At 49.4% G+C, this 19021-nt stretch overlaps 2 protein-coding genes across 5 annotated transcripts in view; one reads left to right on the plus strand and one right to left on the minus strand.

The window, feature by feature from the left end:
- The window catches only part of SDF4 (stromal cell derived factor 4), a 54049-nt gene extending 38554 nt beyond the window's left edge, over positions 1-15495 (minus strand). For 2 of the 4 annotated variants that reach the window (XM_072608451.1, XM_072608448.1), the window contains exons 1-2: positions 15362-15495; positions 3710-4069 (exon numbers count right to left, since the gene is read on the minus strand). In XM_072608451.1, coding sequence (XP_072464552.1) covers positions 3710-4014 — 305 coding nt within the window. In that variant the 5' untranslated portion in view covers positions 4015-4069; positions 15362-15495. Of the gene's footprint in view, positions 1-3709; positions 4070-15208; positions 15325-15361 lie in introns of those variants that run through there. The other 2 variants (XM_072608450.1, XM_072608449.1) reach the window with 2 other exon arrangements.
- A 421-nt stretch (positions 15496-15916) lies between these two features.
- On the plus strand, positions 15917-17036 carry B3GALT6 (beta-1,3-galactosyltransferase 6). Its single transcript, XM_072608452.1, has one exon. It carries the CDS (start codon positions 15917-15919, stop codon positions 16913-16915), a length of 999 nt encoding a protein of 332 aa, XP_072464553.1. The 3' UTR covers positions 16916-17036.
- The last annotated feature ends 1985 nt before the right edge of the window (positions 17037-19021 follow it).

Genomic DNA, 19021 nt, shown 5'->3' on the forward strand with positions numbered 1-19021 from the left:
TTAGAAAACAGAATGACAGGGAAGAGATAAGGACTATCTAAACACCAAGACCAAAAAAGTAATCTAGACAATATTTAAATAAATTTTTTATCTTAATGGATTAATAGTTTTATCTTAGTATTTTAAGAAATTTAAAAGAAAAATAACCCAGATCTCTGAGAATCAGAGGGCAAAATTAAAACAAAAAGAACTCACCAGTCACCTCCTGAAAGAAACTCCCAGGAACATTCTGGACAATGAAGGGGTCAGGCAAAAATAATAATGATAATAATAACACTAAGGCTACAAGATGCCCTGGGTATTATCATGGACGAGAGCAGAGGACTCAGACTACGATATCCCAGAAGGCAAAGGGTGCAGACTTACAGCCAAGAACAACTTACCCAGCAAAGCTGAGTATAATGTTATGGGGGATAAATGAACAAGAGGACTTCAAGCATTCTTGATGAAAAGACCAGAGCTGTGCAGAAGCTCTATTATTCAAATGCTGGAGTGAAGAGAGTGATTTAAAAAAACATAAATAAAGGACTTAACAAAGATTAACTACTTACATTCAAACATGGGGAGAGGACACATGTGTGTCCCCTCTGATCCCCGTCATCAAGGTCCACAGAGGCAGTACAATTAGACAAGGCCTAGGAGTAGTTGTTATGCTTTGATGATCTTAAGAGAAGAATGAAAAAGGAGGGGAAGAGGAAAATACTGGGGGAACATAATCTGGGTACATGAGGAGAGGAGGGGTTCAGAGAAGCAGCTGACATCTGAGTCTCACTTATCTAAACTGGTCAAAGGAGGGAAGAGCACATGCGCACATACAAGTAGGTGCAGCAGTACATTTCACTCAACAGGGTAATAAGAGCAAAGAAGCATTTAGAGAGAGGGTAGACTCAGGGATGGATTATTTCTAAGCAGAGTAAGCTCTAAATATAGACAAAAATATTTACAGCTCCTTTTGAGGAGACAAAGAATGGGAATCTGAGAGATGGGCACTGGATGTACAAGTTATGGCATATAAATGTGACAGAATACTGCTGTGCTGAACTCACATCAGGATAATAAACAACCAAGAACCCAGAGTCCTAATGATGAACCGCCCCCACCTGCTGACAGAGAAGTAAAGGACTCAAGAATGCTGAAGAAGAGACATGGTCAATGTCAAAATTTGTTTTGATTGACCATATATGTTTATAGCAAGGTTTTTGTTTTTCTTGTGTTCTGAATTATGAGAAGTAGGGTTGGCATAAGAGGGAAAGAAGGTGGATCTTGGCCTCTTAAAACAATTTTTTAAAAAATTTTTAAGAGATCATTGGTAACTTTGGAGAGAGCAGTTTGGCTGAATGATGAGGTCAAAGGAGAATTAAAGAGAGTAAGAGGAAAGGAAGTGGAGGTACCAATTATACATGGCCTTTTTAGGGAGTTTAGCCACCAAAAGGAGAAGAGATTTAGGATGAAAGCCTGTGGGGATAATGAGGGAGATCAAGGCACGTCGACAGTCAGCAAGGAAACACCCAGCAGACAGGGAGAGTTTGAAGAGTAAGAAAGTGAGGACGACGGTAGGAAAAATCTAGAAAAGACAGAATGGAGTCACACAGGCAGGCAGATGATCTGCCCTGGCGAGAAGGGATAAATGTACAGAGAGTGAGCAAGGCCTCTGATTGATGGGAAATGAGGATGAGAAAAGAGGGAGCTCTCAGAGCATGGCCTCAATTTGTTCAGTGAAATATAAGGCCAAGGTTTTCAAATGAGGAAAAAAAAGCAAAAATTGTCCCTCTTCTCAAGGAACTTGTATAAATAGCAGAAAGAGATCCTGCAGAATCAATAAGCACTCATGAGGACCCTCTGAGCCATCCCCTCAGGTAGCTTACTTCTCCACCTAGCCATCCCTCGCCTATCACCTTTTCCTTGGCCTCACTCTTTCCCTCACAATCATGACCCTAGAACTAGCTAAAGAAATTCCATGCCATTCCCTGAGTCTGTACTTGTCATGCCCTCCAGCCATCTAGAGCATGCCAGTCCTCCCTCTCAGGCATGGCCAGTAGCTGCCTCCAGATGCTCCTAATCTCAAACAGCTAAATGCTAATGGATATTTCCACTAGAAAATCAGTTCCCTAAATCAGCTGAGCTTAGCAATCAGTCCTTCGAATTTTCTCTGATAAGATTATCACTCTCCTCTAGAGCTGAGAAGTTACTCCACCTCCCACCACAAACTCAGTAAAAATTTATTAAGGGCCCTGGGGCTCCCAAACCAAACCCAAACCCACTGCTCCCTGCTAGGTCCTACCTCAGAGAAGACTGATGGCCTTGCCTCCTTCTTTACTAAGAAAATGCCCTCCCTCAGCTCCCCCTCTACATTATCCAAGTGCTCCCTCCTTAGCTCTAGCCACTCAAAAGAAGTGGCCCTCTGCCTCCTCAGGCTGAGCCTCTGAACTATGCTCGATCTTGTGTCTCCTCTGGGAGCCTGCCCCTCTCAATCATTTCACTTGCCAGGAATCTACAAGGCACAGGACCATTTACACAGGATGTTTCTATTATTTGTTTGCTTGTGATCTCTGCCTATTAGACTATAAACTCCTTGAGGGCAGGGACTATCTTCTTGCATCCCCAGTGCTTAGCACACACCCCTTGCACAAAGTAGGTGCTGACTGTCCACTCCCTGCTCCAAATCCTTCACTGGTTTTCCCCTTCCTTCTAGGATAAGATATCAACTCCCGGACCTAGAATCCAAGGCCATCCAGTCTTACTTCACATTATAAAAACACTGTATTTGGGCCAAACTGGATAAGCATTTCTTCCCCAAACTCAACATTTTCCTCCTCTGCCTCTGTGAAGCCTCCAAGCTAGTTCTCCACATTTCTTCCCCTTCTAAGCCTAGCTCTGATACTCTTAAGTGGCTACGATTCTCTACCCATATTACTCTGCATTATACTTGTCAATTCAATTAAGCGGCAACTAGAGAGGGCAATGGATACAATTCTGAGCCTTGTGCCTTGGGAACTTACCAGCTGTGTGATCCAAGGCAAGTCACTTAACCACTGTTTGCCTCGGTTTCCTCATCTATAAAATGGAGATATAACAGCACCTCCCTCCCAGGGTTATTGTAAGGATCAAATAAGATAACAATTATAAAAGAGTTTAGCACAGATCCTGGCATACGGTAGGTGCTATATAAATGCTAGCTACTATTATTCTTGTTTTTTTCCAGATAAATGTTTTATCCCCCTAAGCAAGGATCGATTTGTTTTTAACTTTGTGCTTCTAGCACTTAGCACAGTGGCTTGAACACTGTAAATTAAGCTTAATTAATATTTAAGGCATTACAAAGCAAATGTACCCTGAAACAGAGTAGTCTGCCAGTGAGGCAGTGATCTGACCATCACAAGATATGGATTCATGACCTCTTAGTGGCTCACAAGTATCAATAGCACTTTCATGCTTGTGATCCACATTCCTCACCACCCCAAGAACAACTAGGTGAGTAGTGCAGTCATGCCCATTTTACAGACAAGAAAGGTCCCCTGATGCTCAGCAGGGAGTGACATGGTGCACTGAAGTCATACAACCCAGAATCCTCAGAGAGAGGATTCACACCCAGGTCTCCTGACTCCAAGCCTTCAGCTCTTTCTTTCTCCTAAAAAGCCCAGTAATTTCCAATGGCCACAGCAAACACTGAGAAATCTGGGTAGGCCCAGAAGGCCTATTCCTGACTTACTTTGCAAAGATTGCCATGAGTTTTTTTCTGTTTCTTCGTGGTTCTGAATCTTCATCAAATTCCTCCATCTCCTTCCCCAAAAAGACCTCCTGGTGAAAGTCTTTGTTCAGGTGCCCGTCCATCTCCATTTTGACACCATTCAGGTGGTCTCGGGGCAGGATCTCATTCTCGTCCTTGTCCATTCCCTTCTCCTTCAAGGCCGAGTTGTTTGCAGGTCTGGCATAAACATCCATGAGGAGGAAAACGAAGAGCAGGGACAAGTAGACTGAGCCCAGGCTGCAGAGGAAGGCCTGCTTGGACACCATTTTCTTTCAGCTCTTTAATATGAGCTCAAGAATCTTCAAGGAAGGATCCAGTGAACTGCCAAAATAAAAACAGAAGAGTGAAGCTCTCAGAAGGCCCCAGCTAAAGTTTAAACTGGCCTCCTGAACCGCAGCCTTGGTCAACTAGAGACCCATCAACAGACCCACAGTGAAGCCCAAGTGCATTTTGTCATCTGAAGAGTCAGCTTTGATCAGCTACCCTCTGTTACTGATAATGGGAACATCCAGAAAAGAAGTGAAAAGCAATAAGTCAGGAGGGCTGATCTGGCCAGCCCATTGGCACATACCCATAATCCCTGCTGCTGGAAAGGCCAAAGCTAGTGGGTCATCGGAGACTTGAGCTGCACTCAGGCTACAGTGGAATGGGCATCCACCCTATGTCCAACACTGATTGGGTGAGCTCGAGAGCCAAGGATGACCCAGGGGCCTAAGGAGCAGGGCAAACAGGGCCAGGCTGGAAAAATGGAGGCATTTAGTGCTTCTGTGCCCACCAACTTTGGGGGGCTGGGGGTCAGGTCTATATGAGGCCACTGCACCTGTAGCCTGGGCAAGACAGCAGTCATACCAGACTAATTTTACTTCATTTCATGACAGGTTACTAAGCTGGTACATCCGGGCAATAATGTGAATATGGTTTACCCAGATCAGAACAAGCCACCTGATAAAGTATCTCGCACTGTTGTGATTTTTTTTAAGTTACAGTGACATATTTTGTTTTTATATAATTTCCCTTTCCTCCTCCTCCCGTGGGGTCATCGTCCTGAGATCTCCCAGGAGAGGAAGCCCTCTGCCAACACAGGCTGATCCCTTCTCAGCCCCTGCTACTTCAGCAGAGGTGAAGGTGACTTGCCCCGGTGGCAAAGGCAGAATGTGCTAGGTGGGCCTCTGAGCCCTTGTACCTAAGAACAAGAACTAGAGCGGGAGGAAAATCGGGCAGCACGGCGGCCAGGCCTGAAGCCTCTCTGCTCCTCCTCAGGGCCAAGCTTGGTCAGAAGTCACGACACACTCTGCAGTTCAGACTTCTTGCTCTTCCCATTTACCTTCTGCTACTCTTGACAGGAAAAAGGAGAGATGCTGACTAGGGGCAAGCACAACTAGATGGGTTCCAAATGGAATGACTGGCCAGCCTCAAGGAGCCGCCCTGCCCGTCATCAGTTGGGAGCCCAGAATCTCTGCATGGCCCATGGCCACGTAACCTTTTTATCAGTAAACTGGATAAAGTCAAAGAGAGCTTCAAACAAAATCTGCAGCTAGTTGGGGGCTGGAGAACACACTAGATAAGTCAGGATTCCAAAAGGGTGACAAGCTAGAACTACACGCTGAACCTAATAAGATGAGATTTAATAAAGAAAAATGCTGAGCTCAGGAAATCAAGATGAAGAAGCACAGTTAGAAGCTGGTCTAAAAAAGACAAAGGGATGTTAGTGGATTGCCAGGTCATTAGTCAGTAGGGTAGAACTGCTAAAATCACCTAAAGCCATATAAGGGAGAATGAACAAAAGCCAGTCCCCCTATGTCTGGTCCTTGGGGACTGTGTTCCCTTCTGAGCACCTTGTCTGGACAAGCTAGAGAGCCTCACAGGAAGGTGACCACAACGGTGAAGGGCCCCCCAAGTTCATGGAGTCCCTAACAGACTAGGGATATGGCAGCTCCTCTGAAGTACTCAAAAGCAGGTCTGAGCCTCATGCAGTTTGGGCCTGAAGGGCAGTAGGGGAAGCTGCAAAGAGGGCAATGTATGCTTCAGCTCAGGAAAAACTAGGAGAACAGGCTAGGAGTTCTCTGAAACAATGGGAGCCCCGCAACTGAAGATATGTAGTGTGAACATGACCACTATGGTCCCTCCCACCTCTGAAATTCTGTGTTTCTGGCATGGAATAAGCGCTGTTTAAATTAATTCACTTTTTTGTGGCTTAAGATTTGGAGTCCTACAGATTTGGGCAGATGCATATGTTAGGTCAAAAACCAGAAATTTAGAGATACTTGGGAGTGGTAAGATGCTCTCCCTTTCCCTTCTGGCTATAGGATTTAGCTATTTCTACACCCACCCAAAACAGCCCATCCTTTTTCATTCTAGCCCAGCAGGCCCAAAATCTACATTGTGCTGATTGAGGGTGGGAGGGTCAACTAGAGTCCCTAAACCTATTAGGGAGAGTCACTTCAAAAGAAAACCCAAAATCTCATTAAAATTTCCCTGGAAAAAGGTTTCCCAAGCAGTTGGAGATAAGGGAAAGGCTCTTCCAAAAGTACGGACAAAAAAATACATTTTGTGACTGGTATATCTCTGTCTCCAATTAATTTAACTGTTGTAACATCAGACTAAATAAGTTACTCCAGACCTTCTTTCCATTATCAGGCTCCCAACAGTCCCCTCCCTTTTCCCCTCTGAGACAAGAACTTGGAAAAAATTTCCCAAAAGAAAAATGATACATGATCCTGACTTGCTACAAACTGACTGATTCAGGAATCCAGCCTTGGCCCTCTGGTGCCTAACACTTTTGTCAATGGCTTGGCTCAAGGTAGACCTAGCATGCTGATCTCAGGTAAAGGTCACACAAAGCTAGAAGGCCAGGAGCCAAAGTATGGTTAAACTGCAGCCACTGTAAAAAAAAAAAAAAAAAAAATCTGGGGATTTTAGTGGTTTGTGAGCTCAGTACTGCTAAGCAGGATCATGTGGCAGCCAAAAAAGCTATCTTCATCTCCAGGAACATCCACAGGACAGTTTTTCTGTATTACCTTTAATCCCTCTTGACTAATTCTTCATGAGTTGCTGACACCTTGGGAACTGAGCTGAGATGCTCTAAACTCCCAAACACACACAGTCACTTGGGCTCAGGTCAGTGACAGAAGTTTCTGCCTCTCTATAATTAAGGTGAGCCTTCCAGGCACTAGGGAATGAGTTCAGCTGGGCTATCTCGTCTCTACCCCAGCTGCACTACCCTGGGATTCCTCTGATTTTCCCTGCAAGCCTCCATGTCAAGAAGGAGCTATTGCCATCACCTACACCTGTGCCAGCCTGCCCTTTCCCCCTCCCTTCCTGGTGGACTGTCTTCCCTTGTTAGATTACAAACTGCTTGAGGACAGAGGCTGTCTTTTTTGCTTTTTGTACCCCAACACTTCTCACAGAGCCTGGTACCCAGCAGGCCCTTAAATGTTTAATGACTGCCTCACTCACCACAACCCTGGTATTAACGGTTAGTCTGCAAGTTTTAGCTCAATCCCCAGTGTTTCCTGATCAGTCCACAAGTGCACCTGATGCAGACAGAGCTTCCCCTTCAGCTCTGCTCTTTGATGTATAAATCTTTACTGCCCTTGGTGGAATTCTATAGTATCCATCCTGCCAGAAATAACTAACACCCACATAAGGTTGCTGAAAAGGCTTCTGAGGACCCACTAGCCATGACTTATGTTCAGCATGTAATAAACCACTTTTAAAATGTCTCTAAGTGTCAATACATATAACAGGCAGCAAAACCTGTCAACAAACCCTTGGACAATTTTTATGTCAACAGAAACCTAATATCCAGGAGGTGGGACACCTACTGAGATCTACAGGCAAGCACTGCGATGCAAGTCACATTGGGATTAAAGGGACTGGAGATGTCAGGCTTGCAGAAGATTCCCGATGGGAGCAGGAGGGAGGAGATAAGAACTGTCTTCAAGGAATTGACTTGTTCTGTGTGGCTTCAAGGGAGAAAGAAGCAAGAGCCTCCCCCCTGCTCCCCCACCCGCCCAGGTCAGGCACATCACAGTAAGGGTTCCTTATGCAAAGAGGCTAGACACAAGAGCCCCTGAGGTCCCTTCCAGATCCCAAATTCAGTGATTCTGTGAATAATACACTTGACTGGAAGACCAGTTAAGCTCTGCATTACACATCTGGCAAATCATCTGACTGCTCTAAGCCTCAGTTTCATCATCTCTAAAATGATTCTGGGGATAGTATAAGGGCCCCTGAAGTCCCTCAGCGCTCAATCAGTGACCTGTCATCTAGAGAAAAACCATCAGAGCAGGGAGGAGGCCAGGGACCAGGTCCAGGTCATGGGAAGAATGAGAGCTGCCTTTAAACAACTAAAGGGCTGATTCTCCAGCAGATAAATGGTGAAAGGATTTAAACAGTTCTTAAGAGAATAAATGTAAACTATTAACATGACAGTAAAAATGCCCCAAATCACTAGAGGGAAATGCAAAGTAAAACAACTGAAGTTTCGCCTCATCCTCAACTGTCAAAGACGATGCAAAGACAAAAACAGTGGTGTTGGCCAAGCTGTGGGTGAACAGGCACATTCAGGAACACACTTTGGGTGGAGCTGTAAATGGGCCAGACCCTTCGGTACAGTGATCTGGAATATACAAGAACCAGCACTAAGCTGCTGTCACACCATCCACAGGTACCAATACACACCCTCAAGGAGGTCAGTAACATAGAAGGTCTCCTAGTTTAGAGCACTAGCAAACAAAGGCAGTGCCTCACTGAAGGGAGAAATGGTTAAATCGGCTCCATGGAACCGCATGTGTGCATGTTAACTCATGAGAATTTCAACTCTATGCAGGAAGTGGGGAGAAGAGGAGAGAAAGAAACAATTTAAATGTGGAAGAGGCCATGTGCATCAGGGCTTTATGTCAGCAAACACTCTGCAGCTAGTGAAGCCCTTCTCAGAACACTATTACTTCATTCATGACTGAGTAACTGAAGGAAATGCTAAAGTTCCGTTAGGGTAATGAAAAGAAAAACATAACTTTTTTCCCCATTCAAGTTCACAGACCCCCATGAAATACATCGCAGTGTGAGAACACCCGCATGTATGGGATAAATGAGCGCTCCTCCCAGGAGGGAGGCTAGCCTCTCTGCACCATCTACCATCTCATCACCTATTCTGCTTGGACTGAAGTCAGCCACCGCAGCGTGCTCCCTCTGATTCACTGGGTCCTCTCCTGTTCATGGCAAAGCAGAAGCAGGCGTGGGCAGGGATGGCAGTCCTTTTTTCTCTAATGGATTTTCAAAGGGAGTTTTGACTCTGGAACCCAATCCATGCCCAAGATTTGATTGTGCTGTACAACTAATGGAATCTGGATGTACTGCTCTAAGAAACAATTTTGAAGAATGTAGAGAAATATGGAAAGACCAAAGCAAGTAGAATCAAGAGAAAACTATACAATCCACCATAATAACCTAAGTGAAAACAACTCCTCACTACAATCTGTGGTCCCATTAAAGAAGAAACAGCCCACACCCCTCTCCAGAGAGAGGGAGCAAGTTGGAAATATTATCAGTACAGTTACTTTGGGGCATGGATTTTGCTCAAATTACTCTAATAAAGGATTCAATGAGAAAGAGTGCATGTTGGAACATGACTGATGTTTTTTTAAAAGCATAAAAGTTATTCACTGTTAAAATAAGTACATAAAAGGGTTACTACTACAGGAAAGAGGGATTATAGGTGTTCTAAGGAAAAGCTGCCAAGAGGAGGATTAGGCACTGACTCCCTAACAAAGCTGCCCCAAGTGGAGCACATGGCCTGGGGGCAGGTAGGGGGGTCAGAGGACTGATGTCAGGGACGTCACTGATGGGGTTCCTGATCAGCAACGTATGGCGAAGATGAAGGCCAAGGCTCTTCTGTCTGAGCTCCTGGCCTCTGAAGTCTATAGATCATGTTGTCCCCTTGTCCTCCCCACAAAGTTCATCCTCCGGGGCCCTCCCTGGCTCGGCTTCTCACTCTCCAGACTTCACCACCTTCCCCCCTTGGCACCGCCCTCCAGCCCCCTTCTCCCAGTGGCAAATCTGTAAGGTTTCCATTTTGGGAGAAGCCTGGGTTGGCAATCCTCTATCCCCCTCCCATTTCTGATTCTGGCAGGGCCATCTCCAATTGTCCTGATCTACATCTGCCCACTGAACTCAGTTGGCTCTGAAGAAGAGAGTGAGGCTGGTGACCCAGCACAGCCCTCCCTCACTTAAATCCAATTCCACTTACAAGTCATGGTACCGTCTTCCTGACGTCATGGTCTTCTTCAAGAACAAAGGACAAACAACCACCTGAGAGTAGTCAGAGCTGCCCTACTGGGAACCCAACTGGCCAGTTCCAGTTGGGCAGCTCCACTCCTTCCTCTCTTTTCCCTTCCTCCCTCTGCCCAGGTGGAGTATCATACCCTTACCTGTGGGTGCTCTGCCCAAAGGAATGTAAATTTAGCAAGAAATCTTGGGGTTAGTTTTCTTTCTCAGGGTAGATTTTCTCAGAGACCATGCCTTAAAGTAAACCAAAAATCACTCTGGCTTTCACTGATTGGCCAACAATAGGTTCTAGCCCAAATACCACTTAGTGGTCACAGCTTGGGTCCGGTCGGCGGAGAGTGAATGTAAGTAGAAGTTGTTTCTGCTTTGGCCAAAAACCCTGAAGGTCTTTACCTCCCACATTGATTTTTTTTTTTAATTGTGATTAGAAAAAAGGAGTCATTTCCTGGCTCATTTCTTAACCAGCCTTAATCAATGAATGGGCAGTCAAACTGAGACAAGCTAAAGACCATAGCTTAAAAAGTCCAAGGTCTCCCACTGCATCCAGGTCTTTCTCCAACTGTCCTGATCTATGTCTAGCCACTGGACCCAGCTGGCTCCAGAAGAGAGAGTGAGGTTGGTGACTTTGCACAGCCCTCCCTCCTTCAATCTAATTCACTTGTATGTCATGGCATCAGTTTCCCGATGTCATGGTCCTCTTTAGAAATGAAGGACAAACAACAATTTCTGATTCTGACTCTCAGGACTCTGCTACCATTGCCATGGGGGTGCCTTTCCCTCAACCTCTTTTATGGGCTAACTCTGCCCCATTCCAAAGTAAGCACCTTGAGGGCAAGAATTGTTCCTTTTGTCTGGATTTGTATCTCCAGCGCTTAATCGTGAAGACAGGTTCAAATCCAAGAGATTTGAGACACCAGCTGTGTGACCCTGAGGAAGTAATTTCAGTCAGTTCTGACTCTTCCTGACCCCATTTGGGTTTTTCTTGGCAAGATACCAGAATGGTTTGTCATTTCCCTCTCCAGTTCATTTTACAGATGAGGACACTGAGGCAAAGAGGGTTAAGTAACTTTCCTATAGTCACACCACTAGTGTCTGAGGCCAGATTTGAACTCAGGAAGATGAGTCTTCCTGACTCCTGACCCAGCACTCTGTCCACTATATCACCTAGCTGCCCTGGAAAGTCACTTAACCTCAAAATGCCTCAGTGTCCTCATCTATAAAGTAGGGAAAATAATAGCACTAACCTAACCAGGGTTGCTGTGAGGATCAAATGAGGTAATAACTGTAAAGCACTAAGCACAATGTCTGGCACACAATAGGCACTACAAAAATGCTTAGTTTAGTCCCTTTCATCCCATTCTCTTTAAGCACTACATCTGGGAAAACAGTAAGCACTTAATAAATGCTCAATGTCTGCCTGCCTGTCTCACCAACAGGACCCCAACTTTCCTTTCTACCCTGACCTCCTCTTCCTCCCCACTGGGCCTAGCCATGGCTCACAGGTTCCCACCTTGTGCCTTGGTTAGCACCAATCCCCCTCCTTTGAATACCCTTCTCTCATCTTTTCCACCTACAGAATCCTAACCAATCTTCAAGGCCCAGCAAGTCCCCCTTCTTAAAGAGACTTCCAGACTCTCCAGTTCATAGTCATCTCTCCTTCCACTAAACTCTGAGCGTTCAGTACCTGCACCTTAGCATTTATTATTGTCACACACTGTAGTTTAATGACAGCGTTATTATTTAAAGCATTGCTACAACTAGGCAGAATCCCTTCAAAAGAACAGAGTATTTACAAAAGCAAACTATCAGCAGTTAGGTTTGGTTTAGAAAACAAATAAATACAATTTTCTCTAAAATAGGGCCTTTCATGATGTTTTGTGTCACTTGCTATAACTTGCACAATGCTAGGTACCTACCCAGGTAGTGATCAAAGAGAATGAGCTGACTACTTAGATGACTATGGTACAGTATACTTTTCATGCAGGAAAGTAAGTCAAAAAGCCTTTCACAGGTCCTACAAATCCTTTCACATAAACTTACCACCTTAATAAGGGTATCCCTAAGTTCACACAGCCAGTAGAGAGCAAACCTAATTGTCCTGTTCCCGCAGGAGAACTGCAATAGAGTTCTGAATTTGCTTAAGTAAAATCAGGTTTCTAGTCCCAGATCGAACACTTAATGGCCCTGTGATGCTGGGGAAGTATTCCTTCATCATTCTGATGTTTGAGTTGAACTATAAATGGGGTGTTCATCCCTGCTTGGCCTGCTTTGTCCCAGGGGCAGTTGTGAGATCATCAGATGAGGTAAGAGGCAGAAGGCCCAACAGAAGATTAGTACATCTTTTTCTAGGCTCCCAGTGGGTCAAGCCTGATGGTCACTTAGGGCAGCTGGGAAGGACTTGAAAAAAAAGCAGGCCCTTCACCTGGAACAGAGCCAGCTGCTGCAGGGGCCCCCAGAAGACCTCTCCAGAAGCCCCACTCCCACCCTACCCCCCCAGAGCCCTGGTGGTAGGGCACGTCAGGGTTTGAACTGAAAATCAGATGAGGTCAGATCAGGAACCAGTTTCCTTGGACAAGCGGCTGAAACCCAGGTCATGAAAAGTAAGGTCTTTTTATCTATCTGTGCAGCTGTGCCAGAGAAAAGAGCTGGCCCAGAGACAAATTACCAAATAACACCCTTCCCAGGTGAGGGGCTCTAGCCTCTGACCAGGAGAGAGAAAAGATCTTTCCACTCTACCTGGCCTCCCATCCCCATCTCACTCCTGGACTTTCACATTTGAGAGAACTATGGAAAAGACCCGACATCCTCCTCCTTTCCCTACACCTCCCAGCAGTCCATATAATAACAACAGCTAACATGCATACAGCAGTACATGTCAGGCACTGTGCTTAGCACTTCACAGACATTTATCTCATCTGATCCTCACAACAACCCTGGGAGGTAAATGACATTATCATTCCCATTTTACAGTTGAGGAAACTGAGGCACTGAGAGATTAAGTGACTTGCCCAGGATCACACAGCGAAAAGTACCTGAAGCTGGTTTTAAAATCTGCTCTCCATCCACTGAGCCACCTAGCTGCCCCAGGTTGATGGAAATCAAGGAATGCCGGAGGCCAAAACACATGGATTTGGCAAACGCAGACTCTCTGCTCCAGGGATCTGCCTCCATAAAAAGGAGGTAAGAAGAGCTTGTCTGCTCATCCCTGAAGCATCTGGGTCAGGGAGGTTTTTCTCCCTCCAGGAGGTCAGGGGTGAGGCTGGGACCCAACAAGTGGGGAATGGCCTCCAGGAAGGGAGCATCAGAATGCCTGGGGTCGAGGGTCACTTCAGCAGTCAGTAAAGAACGGAGAAGGGCAGCTGCAGAAGACCCTTGCCAAGAGGCTAACTGGGGAGAGAAGCAGCCTGGGTCAAGCCCAGACTCAGATGAGTGTCCATCAGGAGCTCTCTGAGCAGCTCAGCTCAAGGACCACAGGGAGCTTGGAGCCCTGCTGCAGAAGGAGCTGACAGCAATCACCACAGCTGGAAGTCACCTATGTGGAGATGGCCCTTCCACAAACCAAACAGATGATGCCTACAGGCACCAAGAACAATGTTTGAAGAAATCAAGAGACCCTGCTCCAGGTCCAGGCCCTCACAACAACAGAACAGAAGGATGCTGGCCAGTTTGGGTCCATAAGGCAAGCATGGCAACAGCTACTCATCCCAGGGGGTCTGGAGACAGCTGGCTCCTTCCCTGGGCCCTCCATTCGGTAACCTCAGATGCAGGGGCTCCGTTTCACATATATCCCTTACTCCCCAGCCCCAAGTCCCTGCCACCACTCTGCATTCGAGCTGAGCTGACCCATCCTGGGCACAGGAGATGGGGGAGCAAAGAGATGGAGGGAGGGGAGAGAAGGAGATGGAGTTCTCCCTAAATCCTGGGAACAGGGGGAGTAAGGCCTATATGTCATCAATTCATCAACAGAGGAAATTTTGGGAGTGGGGGTGGGAAATTGGTAAACTTGCTTGTTAACTTTGCATCTCAAATCCATATAAAAAAATTAAAAGGCTCTGGATTTCTTTCCCAACCCCCAACTTCCTTTTACTTCTGGTCCTAAAGAAGACTTTCCTTTAGCTGAAAAGGAATCACAGCTAACCCTCCATTACCTGCAGACACAGATGACTCAAAAACCAAAGACAATCCCAAAACAATAACTTGAGATGGATTCAGATTTCCCTGTCCTCCCTTTCCTCCACCTGGTATTTCAGGGCCTCCACAATCTGGATCCAGTCAGACTCCCTCTTCCACTCCAACCCTGTCCCCACACCCTTTGCATACACTCCCTGCGTCCAGGGTCCATCTTTTCCGGTCCTTCTCTCAGTTGTTCAAGGTCTCTCCAGTCTAAGACATCCTGTCTTGGGCTTACTTTGACATCAGTTGGAACCCATTAGCACCTCCGCTCCCTGGGAACTGTGCATCTCGAACCCTAGCACCTAAAGCCCAGGATTCAAAGGATCCAGGTTCCAACTGTGGCTCTGACACCAGCTCCCCGGGTAACCTCGGGCAAGTCACGCGGCTCAGCTCGCTGGGCTCCAGCTTCCGAAACCGAAAACTGAGGGGCTTGGCCTAGAAGACCCCAAGGTCCCCTCAGACTAACACCTGTGATCCAGGTGAAAAAAACAAGCCTCTTTAAGCGCCATCGAAACAAAACCAGGCCTCTGTCCTGGGACCTGCGGTCGGCCTCCACATCTACCCGAGGAGGGATCGGGCCACACCAGGACGGAGTCCTCGCCAAGCTCCAAAGCTGCGGGCCCGGGGCCCGGGGCTCCCGCTGAGGCAGTCCACGAGCCTTGGAAGCGCCTACTGTGGGCTGGGCGCCGCGCCAAACCCCCGGGGTACCGAGAAACAGACCACCTGGTCCCCGCCCGCAGCTTAAGGGGGGGAGGGGGGCATGACCGCCAAGGGGAGACCCCCAAGCGGGGGCTGGGGAGGGGGATGGGCAGAAGAGGCAGCTTGATGCCGGGCCCTGAGGGGAGGGAGGGAGCTCCCCATCGCCCGAGGGCTTCCAGCGGGTGCCCTCCTGGGAGAGGGGGCGAGGGGGACCCACTCCAGCCGGGAGAGTCGGTGACCCCATGACCCCCTCCAGCCCGGTCAGTGCGTGACCCCAGGATCCCTCCAGCCCCCACAAACCCGACGGTCCGTGACTGGGAAGTGAGCTCCCCGTCGGCAGAGGGCTCCTACCAGGACCCCTGCAGCCTGGACGGCCCGTGACACCGCGACCCGCGAGCCCCGCTGTCCCCCCGCCAAGTCCAGGCCGCCCAGCCGCGGGCGCCCGTCACTCACCGCCCGGAGCCCCGAGATGGCCAGAACCAAAGTCCACGACACCGTCAACGGAAGCCCGCACAGGCGGCCGCCATCTTTCTTGAGGGAAGGGGCTGGGAGGGGCGAGCGGCCGCAGACGCTTACGGCCAAAGGAGCCCGCGCGCCGCCATCTTTCCTCCGGGCGGAAAACACCAAGACGACAGAGTCGCTATCACGTGCCAGAGGCGGCGGAAACCACCTGGGTCACATGACGCCCGGGTCCGCCCCGCCCCGGCCCCTCAGCCCTGCCACCTCAGCGCCCTCGGCTGGAGGCACGCCTCCGCCGGCCTCCGGACGAGTTTGAGCGCCCGCCCCTCTCACTCTCTCCACGGCTGCAGAGAGGCGACAGCGCCGCCCACGGGAACGAAGCGCGTCACGGCCCTGGAGGACAGGGGCGGCGGGAGGCCGTCTCGCGCACGCGCAGTAGCATCGCGCGCTGCCCCTAGCCCCTGCCCGCCGGACGCCCCCTCCCCGGAGCAGGCCGCGGGGGTCGGCGGAGAAGAGGTGCGCGCGCAGCCCCGCGTGCTGCAGGGCGCGATGAACCTGCCGCGGCTCGTGTGCCGGCACCGCACGGCGCTAGCGCTGGCCGGCCTGGCGCTGTCTGCAGGCGCGCTGCTCTGGCTGGCCAGGTGCGCGCCCGAGAGCTCGGCGGGGGGTGGGCGCGTGGCCGCCGCGGCGCATGCGCCAGCGGAGCCCGCGGAGCGCGCGTTCCTGGCCGTGCTGGTGGTGAGCGCGCCCGCAGGCGCGGAGCGGCGGAGCGCCGTCCGCAGCACGTGGCTGGCGGGCGCCGGGCGGCCCGGGCCGCTGGCCGACGTGTGGGCGCGCTTCGTGGTGGGCACGGCCGGGCTGGAGGCCACCGAGCGGCGCGCTCTGGAGCGGGAGCAGGCGCGCCACGGCGACCTGCTGCTGCTGCCGCACCTGCGCGACGCCTACGAGAACCTGACGGCCAAGGTGCTGGCCATGTTCGCGTGGCTGGACGAGCGCGTGGCCTTCGACTTCGTGCTCAAGGCCGACGACGACACGTTCGCGCGCCTGGGCGCCCTGCGCGACGAGCTGCGCACGCGCGAGCCGGAGCGGCGCCAGCGCCTCTACTGGGGCTTCTTCTCGGGGCGCGGGCGCGTGCAGGCGGGCGGGCGCTGGCGCGAGGCCGCCTGGCTGCTCTGCGACCACTACCTGCCCTACGCGCTGGGCGGCGGCTACGTGCTCTCGGCCGACCTGGTGCGCTTCGTCAGCCGCAGCCGCGACGTGCTGCAGCGCTGGCGCAGCGAGGACGTGTCGCTGGGCGCCTGGCTGGCGCCCCTGGCCGTGCGGCGCGAGCACGACCCGCGCTTCGACACCGAGTACCGCTCGCGGGGCTGCAGCAACCAGTACCTGGTGACGCACAAGCAGAGCCCCGACGACATGCGCGCCAAGCAGCGCAGCCTGGCCCTGCACGGCCGCCTGTGCCCGCAGGAGGTGCGCCTGCGCCTCTCCTACGTCTACGACTGGGACGTGCCGCCGTCGCAGTGCTGCCGGCGCCGCGAGGGCATCCCCTGAGCCGGGGCGGGCGGAGCGGGCCGAGGCCGCTGGCTCCCGGGCACCGCGGACAGGGCCGAGGACAGGCCGCTGGCTCCCGGGCGCCGAGGACAGGGCCGAGGACTGCCCGGACAGGCAGACGGGCGAGGACGGCGCCCCGAGGCCTCTGCTCCCCGGGCCCCCGACGGGGCGGGCGGAGGACCACCCCGAGGCCTACGCCGACTCTCCCAGACTTCCAGCCGTCCCGAGGCTCCACAAAAGCCCGCGTTTGGAGCGGGCCGAGACTGCCTGGGACGCCGCCTTGGTGTTTGGAGGGGAAGAAGTAGTTGATTATCCGTCATCTCTTGGGTTTATTTATTGAAAGTCGCGCACGGTGCTCACGTGACCTCTCCTCCGTGTTCCGAGCCAGGCCAGCCTCCCCAGCCCTGTTACTAGGCAGGGAGACAAACGTCAAAATACCAGTAACTAAAATTGCCCTCTGTTTTAGTCATTTATGCCAAAGGAATCAAGAGTGTATATATTCCAGGGTGGGGCTGAATAAATTTTCCTCATCTCATTCTAAACAAAACTGAGGCTTGGAGGGAAAAAATGATTTTAATGGCTGAAAAGGAAATCACTTTTTGACCCCTTTTACACCGTGCGGCAAAAAATATTCTTGCCAAGGCAATTGTAGCTTCCCTCAATCCATTCGTTTGCATCTGACTTTAGCCGTATTTGTTGTGGCAGATAAAACTTCAGTTTGGATTTTACTTTGGAGTGAGACTATCAATGAGCCCTTGGCCATAATGTCTCTGGGGGAAGGCAGAGCTGTAAAGTAAATACGGGTCGGTGTTTAACTGTGATATGTTTATAAATATGTATAGTGAGGAGCTTAAGCCGAGTGTGAGGTTCCCAGTATTTGAAGAGTATTTAATGAAAAGCCTTTTTATTCTTTATTCTGTCTTAACAAAACTTGAAATTCACGGGTGAACCGTTTGTTTTTAGTTCAGAATTTTACAATCCCAAATTGCTGCATGTCCATTTAAATTGGCAAGAATTTGGGAACCATCCGTTAATCTTAACAGTTTACATATATCTCCTTTTGTTAGAGGCTGTCCTTTTAAGGCTTCCCTTGAAGGGGTGAACAGTCACAACCTCCTCTAACCAGGCGGCGAGAAGCATTTCTTTCTCTTCCGCATTCACTTTTATTCTTGTAGCTTGTCGGCAGATGAGCAGGCAAGAATCTGAAATCTTTAACCTGGGTCTGAGGGTCTCCAGATGCCGCAGAGACCCTTCTCCCATTTCGATATTGCCTTTAAACAACAGAGAAAGTGGTTCCTAGGAAATGACCCCTGGACGGTGGACTCAGGTGCCTTTTTCTTTTTCTCTGGCAAATGGGAAAAGTGAACCCTGGTCCTTCTCATTAAAATAGGGCAAACCTCAGTTATCAACTGACCACTAAATTTCTTTGAGCTGTTTTATTTAACTATATTTTTTCTTTGTATTTTATACTATCTGAAAAATTATGTATGCATCACCTTACTAGACTTGGTGTAACCCAAGTTTAAGTCCTTTCATTTTGAAACAATTATTGGGAATCATGAGGATTCCAAAACAATTACAGTGTTGTCTTAAAATGTCAAGTTTTGTTTTTCTTTATAAAAGAGAATAGTGTAAGAATTTTCAAAACTCCCTTTTCCAGAGCCGAGTGAATGGTATAGTAGAAGAAGCCTAGACCTGGTCTGAATGGCCTTGGGCAAATGACTTTGCCTCTCTGGGCCTCAGTTTCCCTTATTTGTAAACTGAGATGTGGTATCTCCAAAGTCTCTGAAGGTTGGAAGCTCCAAAAGTCTAGGAGAAACATTCAGTGGGTTCTCTTGATGCAAGGCCTTCCAGGAGAACCAGCTCATGCAGAAGAATAAGAATTAAGAACTGCTCTCTGCATCATTCAGTTCTCCCCTCTGAATTGGCCGATGGCCTTAATAATCAGGTTGCACAGGGATTGCCCACGAGGTACTGAAAATAGGTCCTTAAATTGATATGACTACTGAAGGCAAAGTGTGGTAGTCTGTGTCACTGGTCACAGCTAAGACTCCTAAGGTACAAAGGGAACGTCAGTCACCACTGAGGATCTATTTTTTGAAATAA

The sequence above is a fragment of the Notamacropus eugenii genome, chromosome 5 (assembly GCF_028372415.1).
Source record: "Notamacropus eugenii isolate mMacEug1 chromosome 5, mMacEug1.pri_v2, whole genome shotgun sequence".
NCBI lineage: Eukaryota > Metazoa > Chordata > Mammalia > Diprotodontia > Macropodidae > Notamacropus > Notamacropus eugenii.